At 32.7% G+C, this 21,371-nt stretch overlaps 1 protein-coding gene across 1 annotated transcript; it reads left to right on the forward strand.

The window, feature by feature from the left end:
• Window positions 1-15,980: 15,980 nt before the first annotated feature.
• LOC110098583 (S-adenosylmethionine decarboxylase proenzyme) lies at window positions 15,981-17,539 on the forward strand. Its single transcript, XM_020825443.2, has one exon. It carries the CDS (start codon window positions 16,157-16,159, stop codon window positions 17,258-17,260), a length of 1,104 nt encoding a protein of 367 aa, XP_020681102.1. The 5' UTR covers window positions 15,981-16,156; the 3' UTR covers window positions 17,261-17,539.
• Window positions 17,540-21,371: the final 3,832 nt, after the last annotated feature.

A 21,371-nucleotide genomic window follows, 5' to 3' on the forward strand; every position in this document is an offset into this window, starting at 1 on the left:
TTAAATAACACTATTCACTCATTTAATACAATTCTTTAGAGGTCGATGTAGACAGCCATAAATTTAGCTCAAGAATTGCTATTACTATTTATTAATTATTTATTATATTTATTTTATTAAAAATGTTATTACTAAATAATAATAATTAAACATGATATTATCTACTTTCTATTTGTAGACAACCTATATTGAGCTACATTTAAACAGAATAATAAAAATTAATTTTAATCATTACATTATTCATTTATCTGCATATTATCTTTTATGCATTCGATCACCAGATGTGATGCTTTTGAGCTCTTCATGCCGTCCATCTACCGTCAAAGATTCACAACACTAACATATCTGTGTTTAGTAATCCTTAATCAAATCCCGTTAATCATCATCATCGATCATTCATCAAATAACCATGTTGACTCTAAAAAATTTTATCTCTAAGTTCCAAATATTTTGCGCCTATCAGCGTCCTACGAAGATTGCTCTAATTGCTGTTCATCAATCCTTAACCTACTATATATCAAAAAACTAATAAACTAACAAATAAAAGATAAAATATAGAATACCTTTGAAAAGATTGCGATGGTTATTGGAGGCTTTTGTTGAAGAGCTATTTGCTCATTTAACAACGTGACTCCTTACTCTCTTCAACCATGTCTCTTATTTTAGCTTTTTGAGTTCTTTTGAGACAAAAAAAAGAATGGTAAGGAGACAGGTGACGAGAGGATTAAAGGACAGCTTCTTTGCGAGGGGTTTAGCATTTGATATCTGGAAAGAATGTGGTTGCTCTTAACAAAGCTTCAAAGCAATCACCTCTCCAACTCCTCTTCCTCTTAGTTATGTTTTTCAAACTTTCATTCATTGAATAACAGGTGTAACAATAAAAAAAAAGATTAAAAAAAACAATAGCAGCAACATTTGATACTTTGCAATTTTAGACTTTGTTTGAGACCAAAGTGTCTTAGTATAAGGAACTTCTATCTGAATGCTAGTGAAGAAAATAGCGCTCAAAAGCTCTAGCCAAACAAGAGCCTTAGACAAGCCTACCAGGGAGTAGGCAAAATGAGAGAGTGGGGAAATGACTACATCAAATTTTGAGTATATTATATATCAGTTGGTAGATTTATATATATATATCATATATATATATATATATATATATATCATATATTATATATTGATATTAATATTTTTATTTTGAAATTTAGTCTAAACATTCAAGAATCTATGCCCTATGAAAATATTGTTTTCTATAAACTACTCGTGATTTACAAGATTTTGCGAACCTTCCTGTGGCTTGCTTTAGGTCTGAAGCCCATGGTATCTGTATGCAGAAAATAAAAGGAATGTGTCGTAGCGTAGTCAACATTTAACGGCATAAATTTGTTGAAAGCAATATAGGCAAATAAGCTACAATGCATACTATGTGTGGAATGTTGCGCATTATAAGCAGAAGCACTATAAGTTAAATTAAGTGTTTGCAAAATCTTGATGCGATGTTTCAAGCGGGATTGAATCTTGGTATAAGAGAGAGAGAGTAGAAGAATTGGGCCCTTTATAAGAGCAGAAGCTCGTGAACCGGAAGGTATGGGCTTTAATTATGAAGCCCATAAAGAAGAGCGACAGCAAAAGCCCGAAAGTTACAGGAAGGGCTAGATTTTAAAAAACATTACTTTCCGATTGAATTTTTCTTCTAAAAAAAAAAGAAACGAAGATTTGGTAAATCCATTTTTAAGCATATATTAATGAATTTATCTGAATTAAAATGGTTTTAATGTAAGGCATGGAGAAGCCTTTGTGTATAGCCCATTCTAATATATAGTGGTAGAAAATCTAATTTGACAAAAAAAAAAAAAAGCTATATATACATTTATATAAGAAACTATTTGATTTATGAAAACTGGAATGCAAAGTAAAAATAATATAATGTAAAACAAATATGTTATATTTAAAATATTTTAAAATTATTTGGCTGAGTGAAATAAATATGAGTTTTTTTTGTCTGATTTGAAGTAAAAAATAAACTTACTGTAAAACCTAATGACATCATTCAACAAAGGCGACAGATAGTTAATGGTAGTAGTGCATGCGACACTGATAAGTGGTGGCAGAGGGTGATGGCAAAAATAGCAGACAATCGTGGAAATATGATAGCAATAAGTGGTTGCGATAGTAGTGGCAACAAGAGTGGGGAAAAATTCAGAGCATACAATAACTCCACACAAAAAAGTTTAAAAATTTCTACATAAGAGAAAAACTATATCTACAAAAAAATACTCATTAACAAAAAATCAACAAAGAACCCTAGAAAACCTCAAGAATTCAATCGATCTTCAAACCCCAGGAGCTCTAGTTCTAGTTCTTTGTTTCAACCACGCGCATGCTAGAGATAAAAATATAGCCTCGCCTCTTTTTTTTATTCGGATGAGAATGAAGAGTGAGAAGGTCCGTTCCCCTTTCGCCAAAATGTCTTCTCTACTCTAGTCGCCGCTAGGTGCTTCAAGCATGGAGAATGGAAGGAACAAATGATGATCTAGCCCTCAAAAGCCTTCAATCCTGCGGCTAATAGTGTAATGTTAGGGCTCTGAATAGTGCATACTATGCAAGAGTAGCTCGACGGATTGCTAGGGCTTGGAGAAAAAGAAGATGATTGTGAGTAAAGAGGTTTGGTGGCGCATGAGAAGAAGTTCAGGCGATCGTGCGTGTGATAAAAGCTAGGGCTATCAAATTCGGTTTATTAGAAGGGCGGTTTTAAGCGCCGCCTAAAATGATCTTTAAAAGCGATTCAAAAACTACTATTATTGAGTGCTGCGAAAACATTCATTTTTAGTAGTGGCATTAAATTTTTTTTTATTATGATTTTGAAGTACATTAAAGATGAACTAACAAAGTATTAGAAATTCATAAATAAAATACTTCACATTTACAACTCAACCTATCAAACAGTTGAATTTTTAAAATTCATGCATTGGATTTACTTTACAGTAGTAATCCAACAAATCAAATAGCCCTTTAATATATATTTATTGATATATTAAGTTGGCAAAAAATCAGCCCTCGCTTGATTTTTCAAATAGGCCCCCTGCATTGGATTTACTTTCATAACAAATTATTACTTCATGATTGACTTATTCTTCCATAGGCAATAATGACTTCAATACTATGAAATAGCTTGAGATGAGGACTTAATAACATCACAAATAAAAGCATACACCTCCAATTTAATTATATGTTAGGTACTTATAATCTTTTAGATATGTATTCCTCAATCTCAACCTAATGAATATTGGTGAATCGTGATCATGATAAGACTCACACGGTAACGTCAAATACATCAAGATTGCTCGACTCTTTATGTTTATAATCCCTCATGCAAGAGCAAGGCAACTAGATCCACTTGATCACTTTGAACTCCATGATGTCATAATGTCTAGTTGGAACAGCTTTTTTGTTAATTTGCTTTTCAGATAGCAATCACAATTTCATTTGATTATTGCTTGGTTGTTACTTTCTTATTGTTTTTTTTAAGAAATTTAAGATAGAAAGCTATTTTTCGCAACTGAAGTAGCTAAGTTTTGTTCATCACAGTAATGTAACAACCAACTTTATAAAAAGTTGTAGCAGTCTCAAACAGATCCATAAGCTTATATGAAATACAAAGATAAAATTATCTAAGGAAATTTAGAAGAGAAGAGTGAGGCCTACAACCATGCCACTAATTAAGCCAAGTTGTTTGCTTCACACTATTACCACATAATAACATTTATCTAAATTGATTAATTTTGTTTTATAATATAGTAAATCACCATACTTTAAAAACAAATATCATATTATCATATGTCATATAGAGGGCGAGGCTAGCCTCAAGCACCATCTAAAAAAGATCGAGTTTTTCAAAAGGATCAAAAGGAAGAAGGCAGAAATGGATACGCCGACTTTTAATATCACACAAAATTTATCTAACTCATTATAATTTTATTTCATATTTCTCATTTATTTAAATTTAATATTAATATATGCTAATACAATGTTCATTAACAAAGGAAAAAAGATGAAACATTATTTAAGTATGAGATTGAGTAAAATAAATCCAAATACATGATTGAAAGTAATAATAGGGTTGACCAAAGAACAAGTGTATAGTTTTGATGGCCATAATGATGATAACAAGCGTGATTTGAAAACCACCACATCAGAAAGATCTGTAGGAACTCAATTTCAAGGATTACCGACACTCAACAAAAGGTTGAGCAGATTATGTGTAATAGCTTGTATTTTGACTCAAACAAATAATTTTTTTAGGAGTCGCTATAAGTCAATTTTGAAATCTATCTTTGACATAAGATATATGTTTTTGTATTTTACTTATAATATTTTTCTGTAATTTTTAGACACTTGTGCAAATTTTTAAGAAATTGACATCTATCGGTACAAGTGGAGATTTCGAGACTGTCGGATGTCTGTTTTGCAAACCTATTTTATTAAAAAAATTTAAATCAAATGAGCAATTTCATGTATTATTTTTATAATTTTTAAAGCCCTAATAGAATTTATATTGAAAATTGAATTAAATTATATAAACCTGCTTCTTTCACTAAATGTGATAATTAAAGTGCTCCATCTTAAAAATTGCCCAATTATATAATTATATAATATTATTTTATTATTTTAATCTAAAAAATCTAATTCTATTAACCAAAAAGCTCTAATCTCATTTCCCTAATTCATTCATCTAAAACACGGAGCAGATAAGGAAATTTGATATTTTTTAATCAAATTTATAATTTAGTTATCGAAAAATGATGATAATTTTATATGAGTAAAGCTTTCACCGCATAACTTTTGTTATGTACTTAATCTTATCATTATAAGCATTTTGAAAGAAATATATTATATTTCACCTATTAAATAGGATGATATGATTTTTTGAATTAAATGCATAATAGATAAATTTGATAGTTTTTATTGCATTTCATGGCTTACTGCATTTCATACATGATATTGACAAAATGTAACATTTGCATGTAAAAGAGGCTAGATGAAAGGATGTTTGTTAACATAAAAGATAAATTAAGATTGATATTAATTAACTGACAATTGAGACTAATTAAGATCGATACCCAACTAGACAATAATTGGGGTTGACTGATACCAGGTTAACATTTATGCCTAATTAAAACTGATATACAACTGGATAAGAATTGTGATTAACCAATACCAACTAATTGATAGTTGGGCCTATATTAAGATTGAAATCCAACTGGATAATAATTGAGGTGGAAGAATGAAAATATCAAATTAAAAATATTGCATTCATGATTATATTTACATGATACTATATTGAATTGATTGATAGTGTAATTGAAATTGTACTGACATTAATATTGATACAACATAGCATATCATACCGACATAATTTATTGGGTGATAATACTATTTGTCGTATATCTTATAATTTAATAGATTTCTTTTGACTTCACTTATCATTTTAATTTTAGTATTAATTTTTGAGATTTTATTGCTCATATTAAGTGATGATTTATATTAGCTAGAACTGAACATACATATTGAATCATTTTTGTCTTGCATTGAAACCAATGATAGAGTTTGAATAATTACTAGACTTTTATACTTATTATGTGGTTTTGTTTTTGAAAAGATTATTAATTTTATGAAATTATATAGTTTAAATATAAAATATTAAGAAGCTTAACATATTTTGCATTACAGCCAAATAGTTGAGTGTTTGATATGTTTTCAATTGGTCAGAGTTCGAATCCTACCAGCTGCGCATGGGCAGATCACGGAGCAGCGGGCAGTTTAAGCCCGGCGGTTTAACCAGGCTTAAACCGCCCGCCGGAAAGCCGTCGAAAAAAACCGCCGAAATTTATTTTCCAGCGCGGTTTTTACCGGCGAATTTTAACCGCCGGAAAAGGCTCAATATCCGCCGGAAATGAGTGATTTTCCTGTAGTGTATAAGTTTTAGTTCAGTTTTTAATTTATATATATTTTGTAGCCAGTGTGACTATTGTATATATTATTTTAGACTCTAGTTATATATTTTAATTATTAACAATAGTAATATGAATTAGATTTTTCACATTTTATTGATTTTCTTTAATGCAATTAATCAGTTATGGATGTCTGTATTGATGTGGTTGTATATATATATATATATATATATATAAAGAGAATTTAAATGATTTTCTTCAACTTAATTAGATCTTGGGATGTGACATTATGAGTCCATGTTGATAGAGTTTGGATTTTCAAGCAATGACGGAAGATGAAGAAGAAGAAGAAGAAGAATATAGATGATGATGATGAAAAAGAGGAGGATGGCTAGGTATATTAAAATTAAAAAATGTTAATAAGGAAATTAAGAAATAAATAATGTTCAATAATATGATCATATATTAATTTTCTCCTATTTTAATGAGTGATATTGATGACGTACAGATGGCTTTGACACAAGCGATATAATCACCACGAAGGTGTCTATTATTGAAGGAGCTTTCAACATGAATTAGTTATTCAAGCAATCAATAATAATATGGTATTAGATATATATAATGCCATATTTAACTTATATATATTATAATGTTGCAAAACAAATCATTATCAAACAATACAAAATTGATTCTTCTAAGTTACTTAATTAGGACAACACTTCTCTCTCATAATCTTAATAATCGTCGCCGTTATGAGGAATAATTTTAATTAAAAAACTTAAATGCTTGAGTGGAAAAGCTTAATAAGATAAGATGAATGAGATCCACGTAGGCCTTCTAAGTTCTAAAGCAACCTAAATGATTTTTTTTTTTCTTGGAATTTATCAAAATGTTAATTATACAAAATATAAAAATCAAAATTAAAATTTTATTAAGATATTTTGATATATTTTATATCAAAATTAGGTTGTTTTTATTATAATATTTTTAATTTTAGAGTCACGTATTATTCCTCAACAACTAAATTAATTTACATTAAAAGTATAATATAACAATAAAAAGATTTTGAATATTTAATAATTTAATTATATTTGTATAATTATTTAATCATATTTGTCTTAGAGTTTAGTCATATTTAAGAAACACAAGACTTGTGAAATAAGAGTAATAAAAAAAAATTTATCCTAATATAAAATATATCATGAAATAATCTTTTTTATAGTCAACATTACATTATAGTTAGGTTTTTTTTTTTTTAATCGTATTGATCATTTGGGTAGAATAGTATGTTCTTAGAAAATCCGTTGCAAATCAGTCACAAAAAATTCAGCAAAAATTTTCGTCATAAATCCTTCGTCATTTTTGACAAAAATTTTCCGCTGCAAGCTACTAACTTTCCTTATGGTGTCTCATGAAAAAATAAATATATATGTTAATAAGATATATTGATCAAATTTTTAATCGAGATAAGCTTAGAAGTCCTAAGATTTGCTTTGAGATAAGTACGATATAAATTATATATGTGATACATGTATCCCAATTTAGATAAAAAATTTTGATGGCTATAATCATTTTTTTTATTAGTGAAACCTAACACAATTTTTTCCCCCATTTTTAGGTAGATAAACTCACACCCACATATGAGAGAATGATAACCACAATATATGAAAAGAATTCAATAAAAAATAATTATGAGTTTGAATCTTTTGACTTTATAAGAAGTATAGACTATGACACATAAATGATTATTTATTATGTAAGTGAGTTATCTCTATGTATTCTATCTAATTTATTTATTTATTTATTTTTTTTGGGAAATTTAAGGGCATAGCCCGTATATTAAAATTGAAATAAGAGGAAAAAAAAACCTCAGGTAACAAAACAGCTCAAAAGAGCAAACAACAAAAATCTATACCAAAGGCCCAAACACAAAAACTAGAAGGAAATAAAAACAAAACTTCCAACTAGCAAAGGTATAGAAAAAACTGAAACAGAACAAGAGAGAGCTGGAAAATCACAACGAACAGCAGCCCATAGGAGAGCACGATCAACCCAGCAACGACGTCAATCCACTAGCAGAGCAAAGCCATGAAACCTGAAAAACAAGAGAAAATTTTTCTCCCAGCAATAAAGTGAACCCCAATCGGTCTTCAGGGATATCTTTGGCTCAGGAATAACAGATTTCATCCCAAAAGCAGAAATAACCCCCGGTTGCCAGATTTGCCATCAAATATAGAAATGTTGCAAAAATCACCTTCCAGGGGGAGGATGAAAAGATGTACATCATTGCCCCCTGTAAGACATTCTCGTAGACTCATTCCAGCTTGCATAAAATCCCAGATAATCTTGCTCGAGAAGAGAGGGGTTATTAACCGATCCTCACATAAAAAGTTCCAGAAAATTGAAGCCAGACAACCAATGTAACATTTAATGTTTTTCCCATTTCTTAAGTTTAATCGCCACAATCTACTTAATATGATTTTTGATAGTAATGCTACTATTAAAGTGGCGAGCAAATTTTCTACCATTCCTTTCTCTCCAAATAGTATAAACAGCTGCCCACAGGGTCAAAAAATTTACCTCAGGGCACCCCAGCGAACTTCCACCATTAAGAAAGTGGTCAGAAATTTGGAGAAGATTTGGTCTCAAAAGAAAGGAATTAACAGCAGGAAGAAGGGAACTTATGATACTAAAAGTGAAATCACATTCAAAGTATAGGTGGGAGATGTTTTCAGCATGACATTGACAGAGATTGCAAATAGGGTCCACGTCCAAATTCCTTCTTCTTAAAGCCTCCGCAGTTTTAAGGCCATCAACAAAACATAGCCAAGCATATGCAGAAAACCTTAAATTTGAATGCTTATGCCAAACAGCTTTGTACCAAGAAACATCATCTTCCCCCTTATAATAATCCTTTATAAAACAGGAAAACGAATGCCTACGAGTATTTCCCCAAGATAGACAATTCACTCTACCGCCAGAGATAATAGAGATAGAGGAAATGGCATTTTTGAAGTTATCAGAAAACATGCTAGAAATGTTCCAGTTACCACCATAAATAAAAGTATTCAGCTTGGCAAAATCCTGGCATAAGATAGAATCAGAATTGAAGTCTGGGATATCTTTTATACATTCACTGTTAAGCCAATGATCCCACAGAAGGCTAATGGGACAATTCTCAGTGGCCTTAAAAACCATATTAGGCTTAGCATGAATAGCAGCGCAGCAGATGCTTTTCCACATGGCAGAAGAGGAGGGGGCGGGTAACTTCCAAGGGGAGCAATGATTTGAAAAATACCATTCAGATAACGGTGATTGCCATTTGTATATTCTAAGAATGAGTGAACAGTCATATGAGTACCGGATAGCTTGAAGGGAGGGTAATCCTATGCCTCCTTTATTTTTTGGTTTGCAAGTATTAGCCCAAGAGATCATATGTAGCTTTAGTCTCAATATCTCCAAAAAATAAAAATTTGGCAGAATATTTAGCAAGCTGCTTACAACAGTATTTAGGTATAATAGCTCCGCGAATCCAGTAGGCAATTGTATTCCATATAGTAAATCTAAGAAATTGTAGTCTGCCTGCAAAAGATAGAGTTTTCGCTTTCCATCCCGAAAGCTTGTTAGAAATAATATCAAGGAGAGGAGAGAAATGGGATACCAAAGGTCTTTTGGAAGTGATAGGAATTCCCAGGTAAGAGATGCAATTGCAAACTTTGTGAATGTGTAGAGTATCACAGATATCATTCCAGTTAGAAGCATGATCTTGCATAATAATGGAGCTTTTTTCAGGGTTAACCATAAGACCAGAGGAAGATGCAAACTTGTTTAAGATATCTTTTAAAGTTTGGCAGTTCGGCACACTGGCCTTCCCAAAAATGAGGACATCATCCGCATACAGCAGGTGTGAAATCTTGAAGCCCCTGATCTCAACAGGTTGAAAGGAAGGACCAACAGTAGTATTATCAAGCATATTAGATAAAGCATCCATAGCTATACAAAAAAGATAAGGACTTAATGGACAACCTTGCCGCAGCCCAACCGTCGACGGAATATACCCCACCAATTGGCCCTCCATACATATCGAATAATTCACATTAGTAATACAGGCTTTGACCCAGTTTATAAACAAAGGAGGAATACCCTTATGCGCCATTCTTTGAAGTATGAATTCTCTAGAGATGGAGTCGAAAGCCTTTTTAATATCCAACTTGGCACAAAAATAAGGATCATTGGTATATTTCCTTAAATATCTCAGTAATTCAGAGGCAAGAATTACATTATCAGTGGAGATCCGATTTTTAATGAATCCAGATTGAGCCTTATCAATGATGCATGGCATATAAGCTTTGAGCCTGTTAGCTAAAATTTTTGAAATGATCTTGTACAAAGTGTTGCAAAGAGATATTGGTCTGAAATCTGATAAGGAGTTAACATGAGAAGTTTTGGGGATAAAAAATAAAGCAGTGGCTTTTATCCCAGGTGGAATGTATCCTTTAGTAAAGAAGGATTGAATAGCTTTGCATAAAGAGGGCCCAAGAATGTGCCAACCCGATTTATAAAAATGGAAATTATAACCGTCAGGACCTGGCGAAGATGAAGAAGCTCCAGAGAATACAGCAGACTTGATTTCGGCTTCAGTAATGGGTTCAGTCAGAAACTTAGAATCAGAATTTTGTATAGTCTGTCCAACCGGAAAGAAGGCAGGTTCTAGAGAAGAAGGAGCAACATTATTGTACAGATCTTGAAAATGAGAGATGACCTTCTGCTTATCAGTATTCCCCAAATTGTCTCTTAAAATATTATGCAAAGCAGCACTGTTGAAGGATTTTCTCATACGAATTTTGGAATATAAAAATTTTAGGTCATCCTCCCCTTGCTTGAGCCATTTGGCTTTGGCTCTTTGAGACATCCAAGAGGACCAGGAAGAAGAAAGGTCAGCAATTTGACCATTAATGTTTTTCAGCTCAAAATTTAGAGCGTTATTCAACGGGTCAGCATCAAGAGAATTTAGAATGGCCTTCTGCTTTTCCTGAAGACAATTAAGTTCAGTTTGAATGGTGTTAGCAGAACCCCATTTTTTCAATTTGATAGCAGCTTTGAATTTTTTCAATTTATTGGAAAAATCCATCAGTGGATTTCCAATAGTGGGCTGAATGAAGGTTTCAAGCATAAGACCCCAGTAATCATCATAAGAAGTCCAGAAATTTTTAAACTGAAAACGGGAATAGATGATTTCAGGATTGCCATTTTTAAGGATTATGGGATTGTGATCAGAACAAAGAGGCATATCCACATAATAATAAGATAGCGGAAATCTCTCTATCCAAGCTTCATTCACAATAGCCTTGTCTAGCTTAATGTGGATAGAATTCTCTACTTGTTGATTGAACCAAGTATAAAAAAGCCCTGAAGAAGAGAGGTCAATAAGTTGATTATCAAAAACAAAAGAATTGAAGTCTCCCGTCCGGCTATGGTGTAGAGGAGATCCCCCAATCTTCTCATTTTGATACCTACAACAATTAAAGTCTCCCATGATAATCCACGGAATATCTGGGGAAGGAGAGTTGGATTGTAGTTGTTGCCAAAGTAACTTTCTCTCATCCGCTGAGTTAGAGCCGTAAACAGCACTAAAAAAGAAGTTGTTGGACGAGTTGTTAGAAACAAAACCACAGATTAGCTGAGGGGAGAAGAAAGTGGGGATGAAAGAGATTCTATCTCTAGCCCACTTAATCCAAATTCTGCCCGATACAGATTGATTAAAGTTGTTGCAACTTTCTTCTGAATCGAAAACATTGTGAGAGGTAATAAACCAATGATCAGACATAGAACTCGCATGAATTCTATTCTCCAAGATGCAGATAAGATCCAGCTTATGAGCTTTAATAATTTGCTTACAAACATTGACTTTGCTAGGGCTATTGAACCCCCTAATGTTCTAGGAAGCAATGAGAGGAAGGGTCATTGAGATTTGGAGGATGTTTGTTGAGGCTTCTTATGCTTGCCTCTGGTATTTTTAGTTGTTGATGATGAAGGGGGTTGGGGTGCACTGGTGATTCTATTTTTTGGCTGTTTTATAGCTTCATTCTCCCTATTAGATAAGTGATTGAGAATCGGTTCCTTATCCGTGCAAAGGACATCAGATTGAATATCCAAAAGTGCATCAAATTTATTGGGGGAGACAAGGTCAGTTGCGTGCTTCTGTGGAACAAAGTGGTTGATAGAGGTGATAACATTATCATCGGTGGGTGAGTTGAGATTGGGAATGTTGACAGTTGGAGGAGGTAAAGGTTTTGAAGCGGATGATTGGTCGGCTGCATTTTGGGGTATAGAAATTGGGGATGAGGAGGTAGAAGGAATGTCAACAAGAGGATTGTTGACAGGAGGATCTATGGCATTTTGAGCAGGTTTGGTGTTCGGGTGGGGAGGTAAAACCTTTGGACGGCTAGTAGGATTAGTACTTTTTCCCCGGTTGGTAGGCGGGGCACGAGAAGAGCTTCTGCCTCTAGGATAAGCAGCTTTTTTGGCATTTCCCTCCATTAGGTTGTTGGGGTTAGAGGGGCAGGAAGCGGTAGAATGAAACAGAGATTCACATGATTCACAAGGGGAAGGTCTCCATTCATATTGAATTTTGACATTCATGATTTCATCTTCTATAGATATAGGAATGAACTCCGGATATTTGGTTTTGCTATTAACCTGGATACAGACACGGGCATATGTCAACCTGGTTTTCTGGGCAGTGAGTGCATCAACAGCCAATGGTATACCAATTTTGCTAGCAATGCGGGAGATACCCTCAGAGTTCCAGACACAAAGGGGAAGGTCTATCAGCTTGACCCAAATCGGCACAGAAGTGAACTTTTCTCTAACAGGTTTAAAGCGCGGATACCATTTTTGCAGAATAAAGGGGCGACTTAGAATGAACCAGACTCCCCCATTCCAAGCCATTTCATAATCAACAGGCGAGGAGAACTTTATCAGAAAAAAACCGTCGCTTAGGTTAAAAAGCTGGATATTACCTTGGAGTCTCCAAGTTTTCTTTAGGGCAGCTAGAAGGGCCTCGTAGTAAGGCCGCCTACCTACCGAGAAGCCTACCAGAGATTGGCTCCATTCTTCCGCAGCAGCATCTGTTTTGGCTTTCTGAAAAATAAGAACTTCATCTGGTTCTTCACGAAGATCAACCGGGAGATCTTTTGAAGAAAGACACTCAGGAGTAACGACGTTCGTCCAAGACCGGGGAGGGAGGTGTGCGGTAGGAGCACTGGTGGAGTGTAGAGAGAGAGGAGGAAAATCATGCTCCTGGAGATGGGAACCCATGGGTAGGGAAACCCCTCGCAGGGAGTGAGAGGGCGGAGGCGGCAAAACAAGGCGGCAAAAGCAACGGAGACCCTTGCAAACCCTAGCAGGAGTCTAAACGAAAAATCTATTTTTAAAATTTGTCCGCCCTATCTAATTTAATTTTAATGATTAATTTGATCTATGTTTCTCAAAAAAATTAATTAATGTAATATTAACTATTTTGATTATATTTAGGTTTTGTTTGAGACAACATTCTCGTTGTTTTTTAAAGGAGCCATCCCAAATGAAATCTTAGGCTTCGTTTGGGGCGGCTTTCTTGCTGCTTCTTAAAGCAATTTTTTAGTGCAAATATTTTAATTTTTATACTACAAAGCTGCTTGAAGAAGCATTAAAAAATTCATCCCAAACGAAGCCTTAATCTTTATTTTTTATAATTTTCTATTAGTATGTTATAAGAAATAGTTAGAGAACATAGGGCCTTTTGGAGGATCAACTACCATCATGACATTTGGACACTATATCATACTAATAATATTAAAATAATAATTATTAGTATTATTAAAATATTAATGCTTCATTCAGGACAATTTTGTTATTGTTTATAAGGCAGCTTTCTAATACATTTTTTAAAAAATTTAAAAATTTTGTGCTCGAAAACTGTTTTAGAAACCAGGAAGAAAGCTGTCACAAACGAAGCCTAAATTCAATATATAATCATAATTTTACTTATTAGTGTTTTTTTTTAGATTTATTAGAATTGGTATTTAGGCAACTTCATTTGTCTCACAATATGCTTATTAAAAATAATATTCAAATTATATACAATTTTATATATGATTAGAATAATAATCAATAATAATATACCAATTCAATAATCATTAATTTAGAATAAAAATATCAAATCCAATTAGTCTAATTAATTAAATTTCCCAAAAAAAAAATAGTCTAATTAATTAAAATTTTTTTAAAATAAATACAAGCTAAATAATATCAAATTGAAATATAAAAATCATTTTTTTAATTTTTTGTGGGGGAAGGGGGATTAAAAAATCATTTATTAAATATTTAAGTTTTTAAATCAAATATATTGATTTTGCATGTTCTGATTTGGGAAAAAGAAGATTTGATTTTGATTTTAAATTCAATTTAATTTAATTTTGAACGGAGATTGAATTGAATAATCAATAATAATATACCAATTCAATAATCATTAATTTAGAATAAAAATATCAAATCCAATTAGTCTAATTAATTAAAATTTATTTAAAATAAATACAAGCTAAATAATATCAAATTGAAATATAAAAATATATATTTTTTTATTTTTTGTGGGGTAAGGGGGATTAAAAAATCATTTATTAAATATTTAAGTTTTTAAACCAAATATATTGGTTTTGCTCGTTCTGATTTGGGAAAAAGAAGATTTGATTTTGATTTTAAATTCAATTTAATTTAATTTTGAACGGAGATTGAATTGATGACAGCTAAGGATGACCGTTAAATTTCGGAAAGTAGTGGGAAACGCGTTTCTCACAAGTAGATTCGATTCACAGAGGACCGCAGGGGCTTATAAATGGAACCAACGAGAGGCTGGCTTAATTCGTCCGCAAGAAGTTGCTAAAAGTGCTCGTCTTTCTCTCTGCCGGAGCGGTCCTAGGGTTTTGTTTTGCAACTAGGTCGGTGAGGCGCTACGTCTGCGCGAAAGAATATATTTTTCACCATTTTTATTGTAAGTTTTCTCATCAGGGATCTTAAATTCCCTTCTTTTCCTGCATTTGTTCGGTTCTTTGTTGCGGACTTGTTTTTCGGTTGGATCTCTTCTTCTCTGGCTGTCTTTGTTGCTTTGATATGCGTTGGTAATGCAAATTCTTCTTTCGTGGTTTGAATTTGTGAATTTTATCTTCTGTAGTTTCGATTCTTTAGTTTGATACGGTAACATTCGCAGCCTTAACGTTCTCTTCGGACTCATTGATTCCGTTGATTGTATCTTAAAAAAAAATTCTTTTGAATCTGGACATTTCTTTTAGGCAATGGGTTGAATATATTATATAATCGTACCATTAGCTTGAGATATACTAAGTTTCTGATATGTTTTTTTGGTGTTCTAGTTTTATTTTACACATCATCGTCTTCCTTTGGCTATGATCGTGCATATTGATGTGTATATATGGCCTTTATAATGTTAATAGGGTTAATTTTCTTGCAGGAAGTTCATTCTACAGGAAAACAACCTTTAATCTTTTGAATTTCAACGGTGTCATCCATTGTCTTCAATATGTTATTTTTGTAGATTTTTTGGTTTATATTTCTTTTGTTTGGTATATTTTTGATGTGAAAGTATCGTATTTACGCACTTTGATATGATCAAACTAGAAGCTTGACATTTTTTTTTATTAAATTTGCAAGATCGCTTCTAAAGAAACTAGCATAATAACACCTCATTTTTTTATTGTGATGGTACAGGACGTTTGGATGTTTTAATGGAGTCAAAAGGTGGGAAGAAGAAATCCAGTAGTAATTCCTTACAGTACGAAATTCCCCTAGGCTACAGCATTGAGGATGTTCGACCCAATGGTGGAGTGAAGAAGTTCCAGTCTGCTGCTTACTCCAACGTAATGAACTTAAACATATCCATTATTCATGTTCCGTTTAAGATTTCTATGATAATTCTGATGGATTTTAATCTCTTACGTTTGTTTGGTGTATTTTGCAGTGCGCTAGGAAGCCTTCTTGATAAGCTTGCTGGTTCTTCCTTGATTAGTGCAGGGATTTCCCTGTACTATAGCTTTGATTCCACTGCTTAATTGCTCACAAGTAACCATAACCACTGTTTTCGACCTCGTCTTCTGTCTTGTCCTCCTTTCTTCTGCTGCATCGTCTGTTTGCTCTATCAAAGCTTGAAATTGATGGCCTCCTCTCCGATCGGATTCGAGGGCTATGAGAAGCGTCTTGAGATCACCTTCTCAGAAGCCCCGTTGCTAGCCGATCCTCATGGTCGTGGACTTCGTGCTCTTAGCCGGTCCCAAATTGACTCCATTCTGGAGCCAGCAAAATGCACCGTTGTTGCAAAGCTGTCCAACATGGACTTTGATTCCTATGTGCTCTCTGAATCGAGCCTCTTTGTGTACCCATGCAAGATAATTCTGAAGACCTGTGGTACAACAAGGCTCCTACTGTCAATTCCTGTGATCCTCAATCTGGCTGCTGAGCTTTCACTTTCTGTTATGGCAGTGAAGTACTCCAGAGGAAGCTTCAAATTCCCTGGAGCCCAGCCTGCTCCTCATCGAAGCTTCTCAGAGGAAGTCGGGGCTCTTAATCTGTTCTTTGGCCGCCTTGCATCTGGTGGGGCTGCTTATGTTATCGGTAATCCATCCGTGCCAAACCAGAACTGGCATGTTTATTATGCAACCGAGAAACCTGAACTTCCTATGGTGGCAATTGAGATGTGCATGACTGGATTGCACAGTGAGAAAGCTATGATCTTCTACAAGAATTCTGATCTTGGTAATGCTTCATCTGCTAAAGAGATGACTGCAAGCTCTGGTATTTCTCATATCATCCCTGAAATGGAAATATGTGACTTTGAATTTGAGCCCTGTGGATATTCAATGAATGGAATCAACGGTAAAGCTCTTTCAACCATCCATGTCACACCAGAGGAAGGATTCAGTTATGCAAGCTATGAAGCTATGGGGTTTGAACCAAGCATGATCAGCTATCGCAATCTGATTGAGAGGGTTCTTAGGTGCTTTGAACCTGCAAATTTCTCTGTGGCAGTCACAATCTTTGGTGGGCGCCCCTTTGCCTGTTCATTTGGTCGGAAGTTAGATACTCATGGATACAAGCGCAATGATCATGTGGAACAGGAACTTGCAGGTGGTGGACTGCTCTTGTACCAAAGCTTCTCTGTTGCATCCATGGATGAGGCAACCTCTCCAAGGTCTATCCTGTATTGCTGGGAGGAAGAGGCTGTGGAAGAGGAGAAGAGTATGAAGGAGATGGAGCTCTGAGCGTTGTTATGGTTATTGGTGAATGAGAATTTCTGGTGTTGCTATATAGTAAATGTCTGCTAGATGGGATTTGCTTGTCAAATCTCCATCAGGGTACTGTTACTTTTGATTTGTTTTTCCTTTGCATGGTTCCTGCTACTGTTCTTGTTTAAGAAAAACTCATTGTGGCAATTGTCTTGTGCCCTTGTCCTGTTTGCTCACAGAGCAGAAATGTCGTCTGTTGTTGGTGTTTGCTTATGATTATGAGTTTGTTTGGATTTGAGTAAGCTTTTCCATAAATTTGTGTTTGCTTATGATTTTGTTTGAAATTCTTTTCATATTGGCTTGGATACAAAATTTCGAAGAAAAAAAAATATTTTTTCTGTATATTCAAGTATTGAATTTTCAGGAAAAAATAATCGTCACTGATAGGTTTATGCAAGGTTTTTTTTTTGACTAATCAAGATCTGATAATTAAAAAAAATGTTAGAATTTAATTTTTCAATAATAAGATTAGTTAAGTTTGACAAAACAATATTTAATGGAGCCAATTTATAAATAAATAAAATTTGGCTCGATATTGAATATGATTATAAAGGTGTTATGGGAAAATTTATTTGTTTTTTATCGTCATTGTGATTATTATAAATATATTTTAAAAAAAGTTACTTTTTGTAAGCTATCATAAATAAATATTTTAAGCATAAAATTAAGTTAAGTGTTGCAGAGAATATGATGTTTACATGGATGAGTGACTTTACTCTCAGAGACAATGCAAAACAAGCATATATTGGAAAAGGTTGGACTAGCTTCAGTGGCAAATAAGATTAGAGAGAGTCGCCTTAGATGAGGCATTGTTTGTTACGACTTTTCTATTGCTTATTAAAATAAAGTTTTAGTACAAAAATTAAAATTTTATGTACTAAAACTTTGCTTTCAAAATGAAGCTTTAATCACATAAATGTTGGCTTTTTTATTACTCAGTTAGGAGAGTATATGTATTAGATTTGTTCTATGTTAAGAAAGATAGATGTAGACTTAAAAAGATTAAGGCTTCGTTTGAGAAATATTTCGTAATGTTTTATAAAACAGAGTTTTAGAAAAAAAAAATTGTACTAAAACTCTGTTTCATAAAACAATAAGAAAGCATTTCCAAATGAAACGTAAGTTAGAAATATTATAAATGATATATTTTATTAGATTTAAATGAGAATTTGACTCTTAACATAACACACTAACAAAATGATTCATGTAGACGATCCCACCTACTGGGATAAGGGCTTTGATGTTCTTATTGTTGGTGATGGTGGTAGTTATAAACAAATATTTTCTTATCACAAAATTTTTAAAAAAAGCAGTAAAAAAGTAATAAAAAATAATAGTCAAATAGAATTATACTTAAGTTCTAAAAAATATAGTAGTTAGAACTCGGTAAGAAACGAACCCTAAATCTAACTAATTTACATACAAGCGAAAAAATAATAAGAAAGTAGTAATCAAATAGAATTATAATTAAAATTTGAAAAAAATCCTGAATATGAGAAATCTATAGAACTATTTTAAAATAATATTATGCACATATTGCTCACATGAAAACCAAGGTGTTATTATTAGCCAGTGGAATATTTGATAGAGATATAAAGTTGGGAATATATCACTGTTATATAAAGTTCTTAACTGATGGACATAAGAGAACTCTTCTTTTTTTTAAAAAAAAAAATAAATGATTGGTCTCTAAGCTAAGAATCTTACTCTGCGGAAGTCAATAATGGCTCCTCACCTTCCAATTTTTTATTATTTTATTTTCATTTTTTAAATTTCTATCTTTTTTTTTCTTATAGCATTTCTTGTAATTAAATTAATCATACTCTTTATTTTGTAATATTAATATATATTTTTAATAGTTTGTAATTAAAGGTGATATAAATTTAATAAATAAAATTATTCATTTAAAAAATATCATGATGGAATTAAAAAAAAAATCAAATTTCATAGCCTAGCTCACACTAACTTTTTTTTTTCTTTATTTCCTCTCTTGAGACCTTTTCAACCTAAACACACCAATTTAATAATAAAAAAAAGATTAGATTAAGAGTATGTTTGAAAAAACTTTATTTTTGTTTTACTTTTTAAATCATAATTATAATTCGGTTTGACTATTACTCTTTGTTTCTTTTTATAGTAGCTTTAAAAAAAAATTATTTTCTACATAATAGATTTTCAAACACATTCATAAAAAACTATAGCTGCAAATATACCCTAAGAACCATTGAATTTAAATTGAGATTAGTATTTTTTAATCTAATAAATACTAATAAAAATAATCCTAAAAGAATTCTTAACTTTGTTAGATTTCCTTTTGAATTTGCATGTTTTTTTAGCTATAGTAGGAAATATTTGATTTATTTAGTACTTATTGTTTGAAGTTTTATGTTGGTTTTATTTTTGAATTCAATAAAAAGTTGACTGAAAATTGTTTGTTATTTTGTTAATAGATGAGAGATTTTTTTGTTTAGTTTTATTGTATTTATTTTAAAATCTCATAATGCATTAGTAATTTATTTTTAGATGTTTAACCTAACATTTTATAGGTTTTCTTTATTTTTTTTTTAATGTTGGAGATTGTGCTGATGAATTTGTTAACTGTTAAATGAGCTTTAAATTATTTTTCTTATCACATGACTAATCATCATTCTAATTAGTTTTGTGTGCATGGTTGTTTGTCCCTCGTATAGTTTTGTCCCAATTTTGTGTGCAGCCACATATTATTAGCTACATATCTAAGAAATAAATTAACTCCCAACTACTTGCTCGTGCGAAGATCAGTGCCTACGCAAAATAACTTCTAGAAATAGTATTTGGAGAAATAACATTGTAATAGTAAAAAATAGTTAGACAGTAAGAGGATATTTGCTGTGAAACATGATCCTCATTAAAAGAGTTTATCAGAGAAAATGATGAATATGATCTCCATTCAAAATATTTGAAAAATCAAAATAGGAATAAAACACTAAAAGATGATTTTTATTAGACAATAACTTCTAAAAGTCTTTAGCTTTGGTCCCTATGGGCCCTATTGTTTCGAATATTGAGATTGTTAATGCTGGAGATTTTAATGAGGAGTCTTGTAATCCTGTAGTGAGTGTTGTTTCTAGTGGTTTTAAGGAGGGTGCTTGTATCAATTTGGGTATTACGGGCATTGATTCTATTGGTCTTACTATGGGTGTCATGAGCCATATCCCTTGCTTGATTAATCATGTTTCTACTCCGATTCCTTCTCCTACTAATGTTGATGTTGATGATGAGGAAGAATTTTGTTTTGATTCTTTGAAGCTAGTTAGTATGACTCCAAACTCTATTGATGATTTTGGTCAGGATGGTGTTGTGAATTTAGATTCTAATCCTTTAGAGCTGTATGTTATTTGTGATGCTTTGACTATTAAGGGTGTTGAGGTTTTGGTTGTTCATGAAGGGAGTGTGGTCGGGTATGCAATTAGTATTTTTGTTAACTTAGCTTTACAGACAACTTTCATTGATATTCCCTATTTTGGTTGTGTCCAATGCGGAGTTGAAAGCCCATTTGGCCTTGTCAGCGAGTAACTCTTGTTTGGATTATTCTGATTGGTTAAGTGTGTCCGATGTTGAGGTTGACTAGAATGCAAATGATTTTCAAGATCCTCAAGATATGTATAATTTCATGGCATGTCGAATAGTTGATCATGCTATTTCAAGTGGTGCTAGAAAAAGATCTAAAAGTAAATCTAAGAAAAAATAGTGATTCCTGCTGTGCTTGGTTTGACTTTTCTATTGGTTTACAGACTATGATGAGGCAATTCTGCTTAACCCTTGGTTGCCCTTGAGCTAGCAACCTTGGTGGTTAGTGTGGTTATCTCAGTGCCTTTTGTGGTGTTGCTTATTGAACTTCGGTCGGTTGCTTTGTGGCTTATTACCACCAATATATGGTCATTTCTTTGCTACTCGGTGGATGCAGGATTGTCATATGAAGTCCTTTTGGGTGTAGCATCCTTTGATTTTTAGTGGTCTGTTATGCAGCGTAGTATTGTCAGCGGCTAGTAGTTTGGAAACGTTAGTCTCTTTGTTGTAAGTGTGTGATTTTGGCTTTGTGCGGTTG

This window comes from Dendrobium catenatum, unplaced genomic scaffold (genome assembly GCF_001605985.2).
Source record: "Dendrobium catenatum unplaced genomic scaffold, ASM160598v2 fragScaff_scaffold_1038, whole genome shotgun sequence".
In the NCBI taxonomy this organism is placed as follows: Eukaryota; Viridiplantae; Streptophyta; class Magnoliopsida; order Asparagales; family Orchidaceae; genus Dendrobium; species Dendrobium catenatum.